General features: G+C 33.7%; 1 protein-coding gene and 1 pseudogene across 1 annotated transcript; both read right to left on the reverse strand.

Moving 5' to 3' along the window:
- Positions 1-11,639: 11,639 nt before the first annotated feature.
- Positions 11,640-13,308, reverse strand: LOC143575602 (monolignol oxidoreductase AtBBE-like 13 pseudogene; annotated as a pseudogene).
- A 1,292-nt stretch (positions 13,309-14,600) lies between these two features.
- Positions 14,601-16,737, reverse strand: LOC143575603 (cytokinin dehydrogenase 3-like). Its single transcript, XM_077059927.1, has 5 exons — positions 16,110-16,737; positions 15,843-15,976; positions 15,504-15,758; positions 15,147-15,418; positions 14,601-14,907 (listed from the first exon to the last, which is right to left on the reverse strand). Exons 1-5 carry the CDS (start codon positions 16,735-16,737, stop codon positions 14,601-14,603), a joined length of 1,596 nt encoding a protein of 531 aa, XP_076916042.1.
- Positions 16,738-19,511: the final 2,774 nt, after the last annotated feature.

A 19,511-nucleotide genomic window follows, 5' to 3' on the forward strand; every position in this document is an offset into this window, starting at 1 on the left:
TACATATTCTTTATTTTGTGTAAATGGCTATCTCAGTTTTAAAAAAACTTGCATTTTTAGTGTTTTTTTTCTAACCCCGTCTATTTTTCCGTTAAGTCAGGGATAATCTGCTAACTTCGTTATTTTCTTTGTTTTTTTCTTTTCTTCTAAACGTTTATATCTTGTAAACCTTACATTCCCAAATCATAAGATCAAAATTCAAGTCCTAAATCCCCATATGTCGTAAAAAACTTAAACACTATGATGATATGGAGAAAGGCTTTGGAGATTTAGGATTTGAATTTGATGTTATGATTTGGGGATTTAGGGTTTACAAGATATAAGTATTTAAACGAACAGTAAAAAATAAAGAAAATAACGAAGTTATCAAATTATCCATGACTTAACGGAAAAAAATAGACGGAGTTAGAAAAATGGTACTAGAAATGCAAGGTTTTTGAATCTGAGGTAGCCATTTGCACAAAATAAAGAATAGGTACCAAAGTTGCATAGTTGACAAAATCAAAGGTACTAAAATGACACTTAACTCTATTTGAAAACTGTTCATGTTAAACACAAATTAAACGATTATCGGTGGTTATTATTATATGGATAGATGGTTTAATTATTGTTTTAATTTGCTATAAATTTTGTTTAAATAGTTAAAAAAGAAAAAATGTTTATCCTTGTTTTCTTTCTAGTCAAAACCGGGAGCTATCAGTTGGTTATCTAAACTCCTTGATTATTGTTGTATTAAGGGAGTGTTTGGGACTGCTTATTTTTACCAACTCATAATTTATTAACTTTTTGAAAAGTAATAAGGTGTTTGGGATTGCTTTTGATATGAGAGGAAAAGTTTCATAAGTTATAATGTTGTAACTTATTAACTTAATGAAAAGATATAAAGAGGTAAAATAAGGAATCCCAAACACCCCCTAAGTTTTCAGTAACGACATTACAAGCATTTGTGTCTATTCATATGTTCTTATCGATTGTTATTAAAGTTCTTTATACCAGCATTGCAGTATGAGAGCTTTCAAATTTCGATCAACCAAGTGTGAAGTTTAACATTAATTTCTATGAGATGGTTGGTAAGAAATGTGTTCATAACCAAACCGGTTGCCTTACTTGGGCACAACTTCGACTGAATTTTTAACCAGATTACGTCATAATTAATTAAAAAATTGTCAAATATTACATAAACTTTAATAAACTTTGAATAATGTTAAACTTAACTTTTAATAAAGTGTGTTATAATTTTATATTAAAAAAAAATAAACTTATTCGTTTCTTAGGAAAAGCAAAATATGAACACACACTTTGTAAGAAAAAATGAAGTTAAACCGCCAGAAAGGGTTTTAAACATGGGTGCAGTTACTGTATGTTAATGCCTTAACTTACGATAGGTACGCGAGACGCTTAAAGACAAAAAACAAAGGCAAAAACCTAAAACTCTCAGAAAACGCTCAACAAAAACTATAACGCTCAGCCAAAAACCTAAAACTCTCAGAAAACGCTCAACAAAAACTAAAACGCTCAGCCAAAAACCTAAAACGCTCAGAAAACGCTTTTCGTGAAAAATTGATCGATTAACCATTCAAAACTGTTTTTTTCGGTGAACCAATGGTTAATTGGATATGTATTGACGATTTCGAGATGTTTGAATGTGATTTCATGGATCAATTTCGTGAAAAAATGGATTCGCGTACCTATTGTACATTAAGGTATTAGCGTATTGCATCTTCTCTATATATATATATATAAACACAAATACCATCTTGGAAAAGTTGGTAAGGGCTTTAGCATTCACAAGAGTATAAATATTGTAATACACAGATAAAATCTATACTCAGATCTAACCTTTGCGTGTGAGATCTGGTGGAGATCTATCAATATCAGTGTTCGTGGTGCTAAAGAGAATAAACAAAGAGATGCGAAGAAGAGAGAGGCTAGGGCTAAGACCCTTATTTAGCAAGGTGTGCAAGATGATCTCTTCTCTCGCATTATTGGCGCTAGTACCGCAAAAGAAACCCGCGACACACTCCAACTGGAGTTCTAGGGGGTGATATTCAAGTTCGGACGGTGAAACTCCAAGGGTTCGGTCCAGTACGGTTTTAGAACATCAATTTTTGATAAGTTTGTTGCTCCAACGACCCATAAGTTATTCCAATATTCAAAGGAGAAGCTACGCATATTGGAATATACTGATGAAATCTATAATCAGATCTCAAGAACTGTGGAATTTGGTGGAGTCTAGTATCAATGTTCGTGAAGTTGATCAAAATAAACAAAGAGATGCGAGGAAGAGATATGTCACACCTCGTCTCGGCGGAAACGCTAGAGTTCCCTTGACGGTTTTCAAAGCATATAATCATCGCAAATAACATGCATAAATCGGACACACATAGTTAATATCAGAGTTTACATATCTCAATACTATAGTTTACAAACATTAACGTAGTTTATCAAAATTAAAGTCTATTTAAAGGTTTTCAACATATATATAACCGTCTCACAGAGTGTTTTATAAAACAAAACTTTTAAAAGTGTATTCATTCTGAACGTACTTTAAAATGTCAACATGATGTTATTCGGTTCACAGGTTTTTATGAAATGTATCATAACTATTTGTCAAAAATGTTGGTATATACGATGAACACAAGAAGTACGAAATTGACTATTGACTTATTCGTAAACTAGCAAGTATACAAAATATATGCAACAACATGACTCAAAAATTAAATTACTAAACGCCCACAATACTAAAAAATTTATGATACAGAAAACATAACATATTTAACACGTTTATTCAATCAGTTAAATCGGGACGTTGCGATGGTGAGTCGATGCGTATTCGGTCGGTTTTTGTTACGTTCGTTAGGATACCATAACTAAAAAAACTCGTAGCTTATGATACACAAAGTAACATATATTTTAAAATGACATTTATTCTGTCGGTAAAACTCGAACGTTGCGGTAGTGACTCAACGCGAATTTGGTCAGTCTCATTTACGACATATTTAACACGATATTTATTCAGTTGTTAAATCCGGGTGTTGAGGCGGTGCTTGACGCGAGATCTGTCGGTTACAGTACCGTGACTAAAGAAAAAAACATATAAATTATATATATATATATAAGGGAAATTGGATTTTAATACTCCCAACTTTCGCATATTGGCCGCTGACACTCCCAACTTACAAATTGGCCGCTAGCACTCCCAACTTTTCATATATTTTCTTGTACCACTACCGTCGTTAAAAAACACTAACGTCGTTAGTGTTTGGGCAAAAAGTGTAAAATGGCTAAGTTAAAGGTAAAATCAAAACTTATTTTAAATATATCCCACCACCATCACCTTCCTCCACTGCACTACAACTACCACCCACTACTAACCACCACCTCCAACCACTACCTACTACCACCCACCACCAACCACCAACACCACCACCATCCTCCTGCCAACGCCTATCACCACCACTACAACCACCCACCACCCATAACCACTGCCCCTACCCTCTACAACCTCCACTACCACCATCACCACTGCAACCACCCACCACAACCACCACCTGGTTCGTGTAGTTGGTGGTGGTAGGCGGCGGCGGTGGTAGTGGGGGTGGTTGCAAGTGATGGCAAAAGAATCATTCAATTTTGGTAATGAGATTAGGAAAAAGAATCATTCAATTCCGACATCGGAAGATTGGGTGAAAGCAAGAAACTTGTGTGTTTTTCTGAAAACTTTTCATGAAGTTACATTGAAATTTTCTGGAACAAAGTATGTGACATCACATACTCTTGTTGTTGAGCTAGAAAATATTCGTGAGGTTTTAAGAAAACAACTTCAATGTGATATTGTTGAAGAACTACCCAAGGATAAACATGATCTTTATGATATTGCTAAGATGATGAAGCCTAAATTTGACAATTAATTTGGAGATATTGATAGTATGAATTTGATGTTATATTTTGCTTTCTTACTTGATCCAAGAAACAAGGAAATATTTTTGGATATTGTATTGGAAGATCACTATGGAATGGAATGAAAAACGTTTGTTAAGTTAAAGAAACACACATAAAGAATGGAATGCAAGAGTTATATGATGATTATGTGTGAATTCATACTCCACCGATATCATCTACTACTACTTCAACATCAACAATCCTACAAGTAGTACAACAAGTCACAGTTTTGGAGATAAGTTGAGAAATAAGATGAAAGCGAGCCAAACATCTAATTCCTCAATTAGTGAATTAGATAAATATTTGGGTGAAAGTGTTGAACCTTTTAATCCTAATGCTAGTTTTGATATATTAACTTGGTGGAAGGTAAATAGCCCTAGATTTCCGATTTTATCTCGTATGGCTAAAGATTTGTTAGCTATTCCAATCTCAACAATTGCATCAGAATCGGTGTTTAGCACAAGTGGGAGGGTGTTGGATTCGTATAGGAGTTCTTTGGGTGACAAAACTATCGAATGCTTAATTTGCACACAAGATTGGCTTCGTACCGGAAGTCATTTGGAACAAGAGGAAGATCACGAAACAATAATTCAACTTGAAAAATAATTTTTTAAATGTTTCTTTAATCTAGCATTGGGATTTACATGAAATCTTTTGTTTATGTAGATTTGATGGAAGAAGTTACAAGGCTATGGTTTGAAGAACGAAATTTAAGTTTTGGATTTTGTTGATCTTGAAATTTAGACCTTGACTTTTGAATATATGATGTTGAATTTTGAAATTTGGATGTTAGACCTTGTCTTTTAAATTATGAATTTTGAATGAATTTTAAAAATGATGGGATTTTGATTCGTTTTGAAGTTTAAGGTGGCTCATGTTATTGTGTTTATTTGTTTGTTGGGAATTTTGATTGAATGATGAGAATACTTGTGATGTTGGCTTATTGATACATGTTGTGGAATGTGAAACATGAAAAATTAATAATACCACTTAGATATACTATACATGTGTCTTGAATTTATATTGACGTTAAAGTTTACTCAAAATATCGAGTAACCCGACTAACCCGACCCGACTAACTCGAAACCCGATTAACCCGAACCCGACAAACCCGAACCTTAATAGGGTCGGGTTGCGGATTAGTTATATTTTTTCTTGAAACCCGATTATCCCGACCTGATTAACTCGAAACCCGATCAGGTTGACCCGATTAACACCCCTAACTACAATCTATCTATAATATATATAAACGAAAACCCAAAAATCCTAGGTGTCGCGATTGATTTAACCCGGGGTGTGGGTCTTTTGAAGGGTTTGGGTCGGGTCAAACTATATTTTATCAAACCCTAACTCTTTCATTCCTTCACCACCGCCCTCATTCGGATACAGAAGTCTAAATCGATTAACCTCCTAATCATCTCTAAATCAGTGTATCCGCCAGAGACCAGTGAATCCTCGCATCAAATAGATTATGAGTTCAATTGCAGATTGCCAAACTTTAATGTTCAAGTAATTGAGTTTCTAACTTCTTTCTTTGAGTTAAACTTCCAAGTAATTTCACATGGATTGATGCCTGAGTCTAGAGATGACTGAAATCCATATTAAAGCTGCTTCAATTTCTTATTTGAAACTTTGAATTGACCATGAACAACTTTAAACAAAAGAAATATACAGTTAGTAAAAAGTATTTATTAGTAATTTGTTTGGATCAGGTCAACTTAACCCATGATTCTCTAAACTGTTTAAAGAACGATAAAATCCTGAATCATATAATCTTTATAACATATGTAATGGTAGACGGTTGGTCAGGAGTTGCTGCAGAGATCTTAAGATTGGTTCCTTTTATTGTTTTTCAATTGAAAAATGTGTTTCTTGTAAAGACCAAAAAGGACCGAGAAGAGGCAATGGATGCCGGTTCCTTAACTTGGGCCGTATCTGAGCCCCGAATACAATTGTACTTTCTGCTTGGATTAGTCTACTCTACTATCACCCCTATATTACTCCCCTTCATCGTAGTCTTTTTTGCCTTTGCCTATATGGTTTTCCGCCATCACGTAAACTGTTCCATCATTCCTTATATCTCTTCAAAACCAAAACTATAATTAGTGCTGTTCACGAGCCAAGCTGAGCCAGGGAAAGCTCGGGTTTGGCTCGGTTTAAAAGTTTGATGTTTTTTGTTAAGGGTATGCATGACTAAATGGGACGGGTTTGGGCTCAAACTGAACCAAAAGCCGAAAATTCGATTTTTGAGCTTTTATAAACCGTTTAGTTGTGCCGGTACCAGGGTTATGGTGCACGCATATAATGTATTCATGTGTGGGGTCGTGGGCCCTCGGGCGGGCAAAGGTGAAATTGTACTAATTTTGACGTTATTTTACTTATTTCGTGAAAATAATGTTAAAAGTGGCGGGAGGTTAATTAGGCATCATGTGGTGGCGTTGATAGCGGAAAGACAAAGGTATATGCACCAAACAGTCGGTATGTGCCTTATGTTCAAAGCTTGATGCAAAACTACTATCGAGTCGGGGTCTCACCGGAAGCAGCCTCTCTATTCCTAGGGGGTAGAGGTAAGGCTGTCTCCATCTTACCCTCCTCAAACCCTACTACCGTAGCGTTGCTATTGGTGGGATTTATTGAGTACGATGATTTCCTCTTAAACTATGGTGTGAATTATAAACTATGCTCAATTGAAATCTGGTAAATGGTACTCTGCTTATATGCTTATGATTTTGATTGTTTGTTATTGTTATTGTTATTGTTTATTGTTTATTGTTATTGGAATTTGGTAAATGATACTCTGCTGATATGCTTATGATTTTGATAGTTATATGTATAGCTCTTGGTTTAAAAAAAGGGTGCATCGACAGTGCATAACAACTCATGTTTGTGATTGTGATATTATTTTGTGTGATGATTTCACTAGAAAACGGGCACACCTTTTGTATTATATACTATCTTTACTTGATGCATAGAAGATGATGTGTGAAAAAAGTCTTTTCCAGTAGCCTCTATTGATAGCTCATGTATTGCGTTTCCATACTTCTGAGTGTGGTTTAATGTTTAGTGCAATTTTTTTGGTTATTTGGATATGCATAATAATCAATTAGTGTTACATATCTTAATATACAACTATACAAGTGGCTACTTTAAGTTGATCAACTGTATATGTTTATAAAGGCTGCAAATAAGCCTGTATTCGTTAACGAAAACAAAATATATACTAAAAATATGCCTACTTCTTTATTTATAAAATTTAAACGAACAAAAATGAACGTAAATAAATAAAAATAAATAAACAAACATAAACGAACATAAATGAAATAACAAAACTTGTGTTCGTGTTCGTTCATTTCAATATATGAACAAACAAAAATTATTGATGTTTGCTCATTTATTAAACAAACAAACAAACAATAAACGAATTTTCTGCCAAACAATTTGACTGTTCGGTTTGTTTACAGGCCTAGTTGCAATGACAAGCAAGGAAGGTGAACTCAATGCTACTATTTCATAATTGGAAACTAAGGCTCTCTATGAAAGAAAGTTTGTAAAGGAAGAATATGGACCAAAGTTGCTTATCCATCTATTCAATATTTAAGCAGGTTATGTAGCAAAATGGGTAACTTTTGTAATGGTCAAAATGTGTTCAATTGACCTGAAAGTTTGATTTATCCATTATCCCGTTGACACGTTCACAGTATTTTTTTGGGGTCGAAAAGTGTAATATACAGATTACTCTAGGTAATACACTGAACTTATGACCCGAGATGTGAAGAGAAGGACTTTTTCCTACGGCGAGCATTCTTATGTTGCATATAAAATCCATTATTAACATAAAAATGCATTCATCACTAGCGAGTAGGGTTACTTTCGCAGTTCAAAAGAAGAAAAGTAAGCAACCCAGGTCAATCAACAACTGATGTGTGCAATTGTGCACTTATCTAGCTCTTATTAGCCCCTCCAGAGGAACGCGTTTTAAATAATTTCCATCTCCAAACTATGAAATTAGGGTTTGGATGATTAAATTGAGCTTCTATATGTAACCACATGATCATCAACATTTCTTGGTACTTATTTATTAACAATTGTATGTGTATCTGAACAGCGAGCACCGTGCGGCTAGACCTGTTACCCGACCCAAGACGCTTTCATGCCGACATCGGTGATATGTAGCATCACACCAGTTAGTTATGTCATATTCTACATGCTTGGTTTAGTGTTGAAATTTGTAAATGCGATGTTTGATGATCTGAAGTTTATGGTGGTCGCATGAAGTTGTTTCCATGTAATCTGCATTCTTTTATAATATTTGTGTTGCCTTTCAATGTTTTGCCTTATTCCATGCCTTTTATTTCGCTTAATGTAATTGAAATGATATTTTTACCTTTTAAATTTGTGACTTCATACTTTTATGGCTTTAGTGTTTTAATTTTTAAAGAAAAATGCTTGATCCGCCGAGCATTAGTATCTAATATTCAAGACTATCACTAGATGCGTAACATAATTTCCTTTTGTATTCTTTCAAGAAGGGATGGCTCTATGATATTTCTACTTCTACTAACTATTTTTTTGTGTGGTGCTGGTGTAAAAACATTAAAACTCTCTTTGACATTGAATCTCATTGATAGATTTTTGACGGTGAATCTCATTGATAGATTTTTTAGCTAAACAATCTGTAATAAGAAAGAACTCAAGCTAGATTATTCAATCTTTTTTTATTAATTTGCAGGTTGTTAATGGTATCGGGCTACCCATCGTATACAGAGAGTCGATGCCAATCTGGAGTGGTTGCTAATTGATTACATTAATAATTTGTTTCATTTGAATTTGATTAGTTATGGCGTCTTTTTTATAGTAATAATTGAAACTGAAGTGAAACCAAAAACAAATAAACAGAAAACCTAAACGAAACTGAAATCAAGTGAAACCTAAAACCAAATAAACTCAAACCAAACCAAACCAAAATGAAACTAAAACCCAATACCAAACCGAAACAAACCAAACCTAAACGAATGGAAACAAAACCAACAACCAAACAATTTGAATCCGAATTAAAACAAACTAAACATCTGAAACCAAAAACAAAACAAAAAAACTTAAACCCAACCAACCAGAAAAATCAAACCGAAACGAAGCCAAAAAATTGTAAGTAGATAATGAAGAAACTGAAACCAAAACCGAAAGTGAACCGGAATGGGAAAAAAAAAGCTAAACCCTAAAGCAAAATGAAACCAAAAACCAAAAAATAATTTCATTGTTATCATATGAATATGTTCAATACATTGCTTAAAATAATAGAATCGTTAGAGATACCACGAAGAAAAATATATAAAAAATGAAGAATATATATTCACAATAATAATTTTTTAAATTAAAAGTAACACGCGTAACATGGAGGCTAAAAACTAGTTATATATATTTAGACATACCTTTTTGATGATTAAACAATTCAAGATTTTGTAGTTTGATGGTTGTACACGTATCTTATTTAGTCATTGGCATTTGATCACTCAACAACGTTGGTTCGAGGCCTAAATTAAGTACTAATTTTTTCTTTTTCTTTTTGTATATTTTTTCTTATTCTATTGGGTTTAAATATTTTAATTTGAAGAATTTATTATTTGGATTTATATTTGAAACCATAACGAACATATTCGCTATTAGTCGAATTCACATTGATTTACTGCCGCAATTCCTGGACATTAATGGTCGAGTAAACATCATTTTAAATATATTATTTGTATTATAACCAAGTTCATGTCATTTTGATCATAAGTTATACATGTATCGATACTATTTTGAACGTTGGCAATTTTTCATATTTAATGCCGGTGTTGTAACAACGTAACCGATACCGACCGAATTCGAATTGCTTCACTAACGAGTTTAAAGTGAAATGTGTTATTTGAGAAGGTCATTTCTATAATAGTTAAGTTATTCGTGACCGGTTTAAAAATACGCATGGTGTGAAATGATATGTTGTATTAAGCTGAGTATTTTAACTTTGTTTATAAATAAGTTTATGTTGTTTGAATTACCACAAATTCACTTCAAAATAAAAGTCTTTAGTCATTTGTTAAAAAAGAGAGAGAAAAAGTATTGAAGTTGTTATCTTTTGAAATAACGAAAATGTTTGTCGTCGTCGCATTTTTTCCACACACCTTACCGTATGAATGAAATATACTTGAATGTTTGATAACTCACATATGTTGTTTTTTAGGTTATTTTTAAGTTTAAAAGGAATAATAGTTTAAGATAAAATATATAACTAAGAAAAAAACCAGTCACCAATTGAGAGTCTTCAAATGTATTCAAATTACCTTTTAAATTGTTAGATCATACGCTATGGGGCTCCAACAGGTGACATGGCGGGCGCCCTTGGTGATGGGGCGCCGGTTGTGAAGGTGATTGGAACGTCGGGCGTGAATGGGCTTCTATGATGGGGCCCTCTCTCTCTATCTCTCAAACACACACATACATTATATATATATATATATATATACATATATATATATATATATATATAATAGGCGCCCTTACCATGGCGGAACATTAATGGATGGTCTTGTAGAACAAAACACTTTATTAGAATGTTACTGTAATACTTGGATGAAAAGAAGTAAAAGGCTTAGATTCATTTGACCTGTGATAAAACACTTGTTACATATGAAAAGCAAAAAAGAAAAAAAAGAAAGAAAAGAAAAAAAAAACATTACAATATTCAGAAAAAGTCTTGTGGCCAATTGGCCATGGACTCTAGTTTGTTTTTCTTCATCATGTCACATTATGTCCGAAAACATCATTAGACATTAGTGTTATGCTACAATAACAACACCGATCATAACCATTTCTACAACCATAAGCCAATTGATCATGATCAACCCAAAACACTTGTACAATCAGAAGCCACCTGCAACCACCGCCGGTTTCCACCACCACTGTCACCCACCTGCGACCACAATCACCCGACCATCTGAAAACCCTAACCTACCACGAACCACCACTTGAAACCCTAATCTCCGTTCACCCGTACCACCTGCAACCTACAACCGGTTACCATCTCTGTGTTCACCACTGCGAACGGCGGAGACGGGGTGGTGGTTGCAGACTTGGAGACGAGGTGGCGGTTGCAGACTTGGAGACGAGGTGGTGGCCGGAGACGAGGTGGTGACATGCTATGAGGAGGCTGCTGAGAAATGGATTTCTCTTTGTTTTAAAGAGAAATGGAATTCTCTAGTTTTAGATAAATAGAAAGAGAAATAGAAATGAAAAGTGGAAAACAAACAAAAGAAATATTTCTAATTCCATTTCTCCCCAATCAAATCCCTCTACCAAACATCCCCTTAAATTCTATCCCTTCTAATCCTATTCAATATAGCCCTGAAAGTCAACTGAACGTGACATTCGACTACTTTAGCTTTTAACCGTCAATACACGGTTTAACCCATTTCAAAACCTTTTAACTTTTGGTACGTATTAAGCCCCAAAAACATTTAAAAAAGGTGAAAAAGAGGGGTATAATTAACAAAATTTGGCAAAATAGTTGTTTTATTCAGTTCTTTAGAAACATGTATTTAAGGAAATGAATCACAATCCTTGGGTTGGATGATTGTTTGTTTTTTTTTTCTGAATTTATTATAAATATTTGCAAATATGGAACCACAATCTTGACCTATGATAAAGTAAAAAAATAATCCCTATAGAGAAAGAATCGGGATGCTTTGTTCATGGCGAAAGAAGTTATCTGGATCAAACTGAGTCTTGATATGCACCATTCTTTTAAAGTTATCTTTAAAATACTTGGTTCCCCACGAATGAGCCTCTTCATAACTCCCATTCTTATTATTCATTCCAAGATCAAAATCTCGATAATTCACATACGCTTGTCTTGGGGACATTGTAACATATTGTGTCATGTATCTATAAACCTTGTGAAGTCCCAAAATATGTGTGTTCATGGTTTCTTTTTCATCATCCATCCATGAAGCCACATACTGAATCTTAAAAAGCACATTTCTGTGTGGAAATGGGATTGATGTATCCGGATACCTGCTCATCTTCCCGCCATAAGGGTTCCAGATCATAAACAGGTTGTTTTCCCGGGCCAACATTGTTTTAAACATCCCTTCCAGCCCGGTTTCCGGTATTACATCTTTAACAAAATCTGATTTTGCTTTAAAGTAGTTCAAAAACGAAGGTTTTCGGGACATGAGATCCGATGGAGGGGAGGTGGCTAGGTAGCCTGAGAGTACCATAACCGATTGGAGCCAACTCATTTCAAGACAATCTTGTTTTCGTAATCCAAGTTCGGGGAAACCGACGTTTATTATTTCCATTAGTTTATCCGCTTCACCAAGAAAATGTGCTTGGTAAGTTGTAGTTACCGTTTTGTCAGTTGTGTTCCCGGAAACATTTGACGGTTTGATAAAAACTCTTACAAAAAGATTCTCATCAAATGTGGGAGCCACTTGTGCAAAATGTTGGTGGCATTTTGTTCTAATGTCCTATCAACATTAAATATGGTGACGACTGGTAGGACAGACACGAGTCTTAGTTTCCATGAAACTATGACTCCGTAACTCCCACCACCGCGACCACGTATAGCCCAAAACACGTCCTCCCCTATGGAGCCCCGATCCAATATCTCCCCGTTTGAATTAATAATTCTTGCATCTAATGCATTATCAGCTACAAGGCCATACTTTCTCATCATGGACCCGTACCCGCCACCTGTGATGTGCCCGCCCACACCCAGGCTCATGTACATCCCGGCTGCCACCCCTAGGGTTTTACACTTCTCTTGAACTCGGTAGTAAAGCTCACCTAGGGTCGCTCCGGCCTCCACCCACACCGAATTATCCACGGTGTCAACATAAATAGTACTTATTTTCGATAAATCAATAACAATAAAAGAATCGTTCAAAACGGACGTGTAAGAGGCGCCTTCATAATCATGACCCCCGCTTCTAAATCGTAGGTGAATCCCAAGCTTTTTGGCACAAATTACCGCGGTTTGGATCTGTGTTTCCCCCAATGGGGTGAATATGACCTCGGGTTTAGGAGTTGAACGTGTTCGAAATAGAAGATTTATTGCTGTGGAATCAAGCATGTTGATGAAATTGGTGTCATTAGGGGTGAAGAAAGTATTAGGGTTTAGGATGTTCAAAAGGCATTTATGGAAGGTTTCTTGAATTTGATTTGAAAATGAAAATGGAGTGAGTGATAACAACAACATGAGAACAAATGTTAAAGGAGCCATTGCTTTTTGTTTTGCATGTTTTGAGGATGTTTCAGATTTATATGAATTTTGATGCAACTAAATTGATTTAGTAATATTTTATTCTCTCCTAATTAAGTTAATACGGTTTTAAATATCATTAAACAAATACTTATCACACCTATTGGGAAATTAATGTCGGTCAATGCATAAATGGTATTGTCATAACTGTCAAATTGCTTTCTGTTTCAACTCTTATATATATATATGCATTTACCATTATGCAACTCAAATTATCCAGTCTCCTTATAATCCTTTAAAAATTAGCTTAAAAGTGTATAGTATAGAACTCAACTAATTTAAAGTAAGTAGTAAACATTTTAAATAAGTTTAGAAAAATAAAACATAACTAAAAGAAGTTGAGTATATCTAAAAAAGTTATAAGGCTTAAAAGTTTGATAAGATAGATATATTATAAACTGTTACAAAGAATTGGAATGATATTTTTTATCAATGTTAAAAAAAAATTTGTTTGCAATATTGGTTCTACAACAAAATAATATATATATATATATATATGATAAAAAAAATGGTTGTGACCCTTTTTTATTGTTACTTAGTATTTATTTTAATTAGAGCATTCATAATGATCTAATTCATTCATATAATTTACCTAAAATAAACATATATTCATAAAATTTGTTTTTCTTTTATAAAACACCTCACATCGATCTGATTCATCACATGTATTTATAAGCGGTTAAATAATATCTTTTTACATTATAATAAATATAGGACACATCCCCTTCTCCACGTACACCTGAATTCTAAAAAACAATATGATATTTATTTATTTTTATTCCTGTATTGGAGTCCTTGTCCCCACACCACAAATTACGAGGAAAATTAAAGTGTTTTGGGGTTTATTATTCATCTATTATCTTATATTTTAATTTGGTTACGAGTGAAAAGTTTATGTATAATAACATCTATAGGGAATCAAATATGGTGGAATTTTTAAAAGTGAATAAATATGCATTATATTTATATTATATGAATGGGACGATATTCTGTTGTGAATCCTCTCTAAGATCTTACATTTTCCCTATAATTTGGGTACATGGAAGGGGAAAGAGACTACATGAGTGTGAATGCTCTTATAAGTAATTCCAATTATATTGTATTTTTAAAATTTATCTAACTTTTATATAATAAATACTACAAATCGATTATAATAAAGTGGCAGACAAACGGGCAATAAGCTGCGCTCTTTTGAATACCATTTTATAATTCTTAAATCTTAATTACTAACTATTTTATATATTATTTATTCAACCCCATTAATACACAATATTTCTACACCAATCCAACATAATATACCAACGAGTAGCATACATATATATACCATAACATATATGTATGTTATTAGATAACAATTAATTTAACCAAAGAAAATATTTTGTCCTGGAGATAATATCCTCTTTGGGTCATACTTAGCTTTCTTCTCCTCAAACGCATTCCATTTGATACCAAAATGATTCCTCCATTCTTCTTTTGTTATGTAATATTGTGGAAGATATTGCTTGATTTTAATACCAATTTCGTCACACAATAGTAGTATCTTTTTATTTTGATCGTTGAGTATTTTACTGTCTTCAACATTTCTAGCCGAGTGTAATAAACCTACGGTGTAGAATATGTCTTCGTCGTCTTCATCTGGAATGACGGCTGATGTCCTGTAATCCCACCTATATATAAGATTTATAGTAATTAAATTAGCTAAATAATTGATAAAATCAAATTAACCCATATGTAATCGTTTTTGAATTTAATGGTAAAGTAAGGGACCCATATGTTGCATGGTTTGCATGGTTGATAAAACGATTTTAAATTGAATAAATTGTTTTCTTCTTAACAATATAAATCAAAAGCTAGCTATTTCTCTAAGCTAAATGACATGTAATTATAATGCATAGATGGTTATTACTTTTTCCGGTTCATCGGGTAGATGAGGAAAGGACCGGTGCTTCTGTTTTCTTTTTTAATAATTTCGACGAGCACACGTTGATTAAAATCCAAAATAGTCGATTTTGGGAAGAACAAATTTAACCACGGATGATTATTGATCTCCCAAAACCCTTCGGATCCAAGTTTCATCTCTTCAGTCCTCACTCTATTTAAAAAATCAACAAATGCTACATCTTTCATGAAAATATATCCACTTTCAAAGCTTAATCCATTGAACATATTATCAAGTTCCTGTAAATATTTACCATAACAATTATTAAAAAAAAGTGTTTAATATTTATAAAATCGTTACAAGATGAACATGAAGATCGAGTACCTCATCTATGGTTTTTATGTTGGATTCATCATAGTATTTGACGACTTCTAAGCTATAAACGATTCCATGTTTACATGCTAGCAAATTTATTTTTGATTCGTCGTCGATTGAGAAAAACGAAGATCTCCAATTGTTTGCGGGACTCTTCTTAATAATAAGTGAGCCTTCAACATAATCAGGTCCGTGATTAAGTGAGATCAAGTTTTCTTGATCCTTTGTGAATGTAGCAAAGTCGTCATAAATCATTCTAATTTCACCTACCAAAGCCAAGAACATGTGTACTTATGTGCAACATAAAATTTTTTTAAAAAATCTTTATTTAATGTGTTTAACAATTGATCTTACCCTTGTAGGTGCCTTTTGTAGAACAATCCTTGCCCTAGTTATGATTCCAAATTGGCCAAGACCCCCAAGAACTCCATAAAAGAGTTCAGAGTTTATGGTTTTTGAGCAAGTCATGAAATCTCCTTTTCCTACAAACATCAAAGAAAATAAATAAAAAATATTAATCCAAGAAATTGATTGACCTAGCTAACAATATAACAGTGATGACACATGTATATATATATGTATGTATGTATCTGAAATGTGTGAGTATGAATATACCAGTGATGACATCTATTTCAATAATATTACTGATTTGAGGTCCATGGAGAAAAGCTTGCCCGCTAATCCCTGCGTTCGAAAGGGTTCCGCCAACGGTTAGATACAAGTAATCCGTCCACGAAACCGGCGCCAATGCATACTCCATCGTGGTCCTTAAAACATCAATCCAAAAATCCTCACCACCAACGTCAACATAAAACCCTAAATGCTCACACCCACAAACCCTAATCCTACTATTAACCAAAGAACTCATTTCCACCACAACTCCATCTTTCGCCATTGCTTGTCCTCTCACGGAATGACCACGTCCTCTGGCCGCGATCTTGAAAGGAGTAGAAGCGGTGTAGGATGATTTAACGAGGTGGGTGATGTCGGAGATGGTGGAAGGATGGAAAACTGCGGACGGGTATTCGTGAATAAGCTGACCAAAATCTGAAGAAGCTGTAATGATTGAAGTGGTATCTTGAAATAGTTTGGTTGCTATTTCTGGATGTAGGGTTTCATATTGGAATGAGCAAAGTGATGTGTTTTTCCATGGTGTTGTTGATTTGGTTGGGATGGATGAAACAAAGTTGCTTATGATGTATAGTAAAATGGTGTATGCACACAACACATGAGGCTTAGCCATGAGAGAGAGAGAGAGAAGTTATGTTGAATGTAGGATGGTGGGCATACTCTCTCTATATTTATATATATATATATATATAGAGAGAGAGAGAGAGAGAGAGAACAACTTAGATAAAATATCATAATGTGTAAACAATGTAGTAATCAATAATGTGACAAGAAAACTAGTATTATTATTATTATTATTATTATTTTATCTTATGATCATTATGTATTATTATCAAAGGCTAGAAATGTGGCAAGTAATGCTTATAAATATATATGTAGTATATTGGACTTAGTCAGTTCCAAAATAAGTAAATTGATAGACGTTTTCCTCATCCATTTGACCATTTCCAGTACACTATTAAAATATATGTTTAAATATATTGTCAAAAAGCAAAACTGATGTCGTCATCTTCTTCCATCATTCTTTCTTCCTTCTAGAGGTTAAGCTTTGACCCGATTTTGACAAATTTAGCCTCATTGTGACCCGATTTGCCCCAATTGTGATCCGGTTTTGGCAGGCGATTTGGGCCGCATAGGACCGGCTTTGACAACTAGCGAATAACATTACAGATTGATTAAAAGTTAATCACCGGACCTTCAACTACTGACTAGGCGACGATATTTTCTGATTTTTACAACACTACCTAAAGGTATTTCCTCATCAAAAATCAAACTTTTTTTTTCTCAAAGTTGTGATTAAGAATCATTAACATCACATTTTGTAATGAAAAAAAAAACATAATAATATAAGAGCACTTAAAAAGAAAGTATAAGGCTTGTTTAACATCATTAACATTACACATTCTCTTTCCCATACCCAATACAATACTATGTTCACTTTGACATTGGAGTCTTTATCCCATACCCATATTCTAAATTATATGAGAACTAAAGTAAAACTCTCTTATTCATGAGTTTAATATTCATCACATATCCTATACTTAATGTGGACTTATGAATAGAATGATGTATTACTAAATTAATTACTAATTTGATGGTTGAGTTAGGACATGTCATGTTTGTAATGATCGTGAGGAGTCTATTGACCATGTTTCTGGTATGTGCTCGGTGGCTAATCGGATTTGGGGTCTTATTGCTTCTTGGCTTGGCCTTCCGTTGTCTTCCTCTTTGGTTCCGATTGAGTTGATGTCTTGGTGGGACACGTTAAGAGTTCAAACTAATAAGAAAGATTTGATCGGGATGATTATTTTTGTCACTTGGTGGATTATTTGGAGATTCAGAAATGACTTGGTATTTGAGAAGACTCAGCATAACAAATAAACGCTATTTGATGAAATTTTACATGTCTCGTTCTTATGGTATATTAGCAGAAATCGTTAATGTAATATTTCTAGGATCAAGTGGCTTAAGAACCCTTTATGTATTTGTAATGTTTTGTGTTTTTTTGTTCTAACTACTTGCTAGGAATGTTTTTTTTTATTTATATAAAATACCGTCAAACTGAAAAAAAGAATGGTGCACTTTAAAAGGGAACAAATTTTAATGATAAAGGTGTATTTTAATAATAAAAAAAATTATGACAAATGAGACAGTTTTATTAAGCCACGAGTCAAGGCAGGCAACAAGGAGCTAGATAAAAAATACAACATTTGGAAACAAATAAGAACAACATAAATCAAACCGAATACATTGTAAAACATCATAAATTAATACTCCATGAAATATCCCAAATGATACATGAATTCTTTGACCGATTTCGAACCCGAAGGAAGCTAAATTGTTGATCAGTTCTTCATGTATATAATAGAAAACATGAATATTATGATAAACCTACAACTAAAACATACATGTCACAGCAGAGAGAGAGGCCACGGCTGATGAGAACGATCCAGACGACATGACAGTCAACTTGGTCGGGTTCCCCTTTAGGATGTATTTTAGTAATGGGGATTAGGGTTCTTGAGAAACCGAATAATATAGAAGGAGAGAGGGTCACAAATTTATTTGTGAGGTTTAGGTTATGTTCATCACATATCCTATACTTAATGTGGACTTATGAATAGAATGATGTATTACTAAATTGATTACTAATTTGATGGTTGAGTTATTACATTCCGAGTTGTTTATGTCATGTCTGTAATGATCGTGAGGAGTCTATTGACCATGTTTTCGGTATGTGCTCGGTGGCTAATCGGATTTGGGGTCTTATTGCTTCTTGGCTTGGCCTTCCGTTGTCTTCCTCTTTGGTTCTGATTGAGCTGATGTCTTGGTGGGACACGTTAAGAGTTCAAACTCATAAGAAAGATTTGATCGTGATGATTATTTTTGTCACTTGGTGGATTATTTGGAGATTCATAAATGACTTGGTATTTGAGAAAACTCGGCATAACAAAGAAACGCTATTTGATGAAATTTTACATGTCTCGTTCTTATGGTATAGTAGCAGAAATCGTTAATGTAATATTTCTAGGATCGAGTGGCTTAAGAACCCTCTATTGTATTTGTAATGTTTTATGTTTTTTTGTTCTAACTATACTTGTTAGGACTGTTTTTTTTATTTATATAAAATACCGTCTTTCCAAAAAAAAAAGGAATGGTGCACTTTAAAAGGGAACAAATTTCAATGATAAATGTGTATTTTAATAATAAAAAAAATTATGACAAATGAGACAGTTTTATTAAGCCACGGGTCAAGGCAGGCAACAAGGAGCTAGATAAAAAATACAACATTTGGAAACAAATAAGAACATAAATCAAACCGAATACATTGTAAAACATCATAAATTAATACTCCATGAAATATCCCAAATGACACATGAATTCTTT

This window comes from Bidens hawaiensis, unplaced genomic scaffold, assembly GCF_021521415.1.
Source record: "Bidens hawaiensis isolate Kalapana, Puna unplaced genomic scaffold, B.hawaiensis_p1.1 tig00027545_1, whole genome shotgun sequence".
Taxonomy (NCBI): Eukaryota; Viridiplantae; Streptophyta; class Magnoliopsida; order Asterales; family Asteraceae; genus Bidens; species Bidens hawaiensis.

What these genes read in the sequence shown, in the direction of transcription:
- LOC143575603 (XM_077059927.1), bottom strand. Translation starts at nt 16,737, where the DNA reads ATGGCTAAGCCTCATGTGTTGTGTGCATACACCATTTTACTATACATC. An exon ending in AGGCACCTACAAGGGTAAGA is followed by an intron (nt 15,759 to 15,842) that starts TCAATTGTTAAA and finishes GCTTTGGTAGGT; the next exon opens with GAAATTAGAATGATTTATGA. An exon ending in ACATAAAAACCATAGATGAG is followed by an intron (nt 15,419 to 15,503) that starts GTACTCGATCTT and finishes AAATATTTACAG; the next exon opens with GAACTTGATAATATGTTCAA.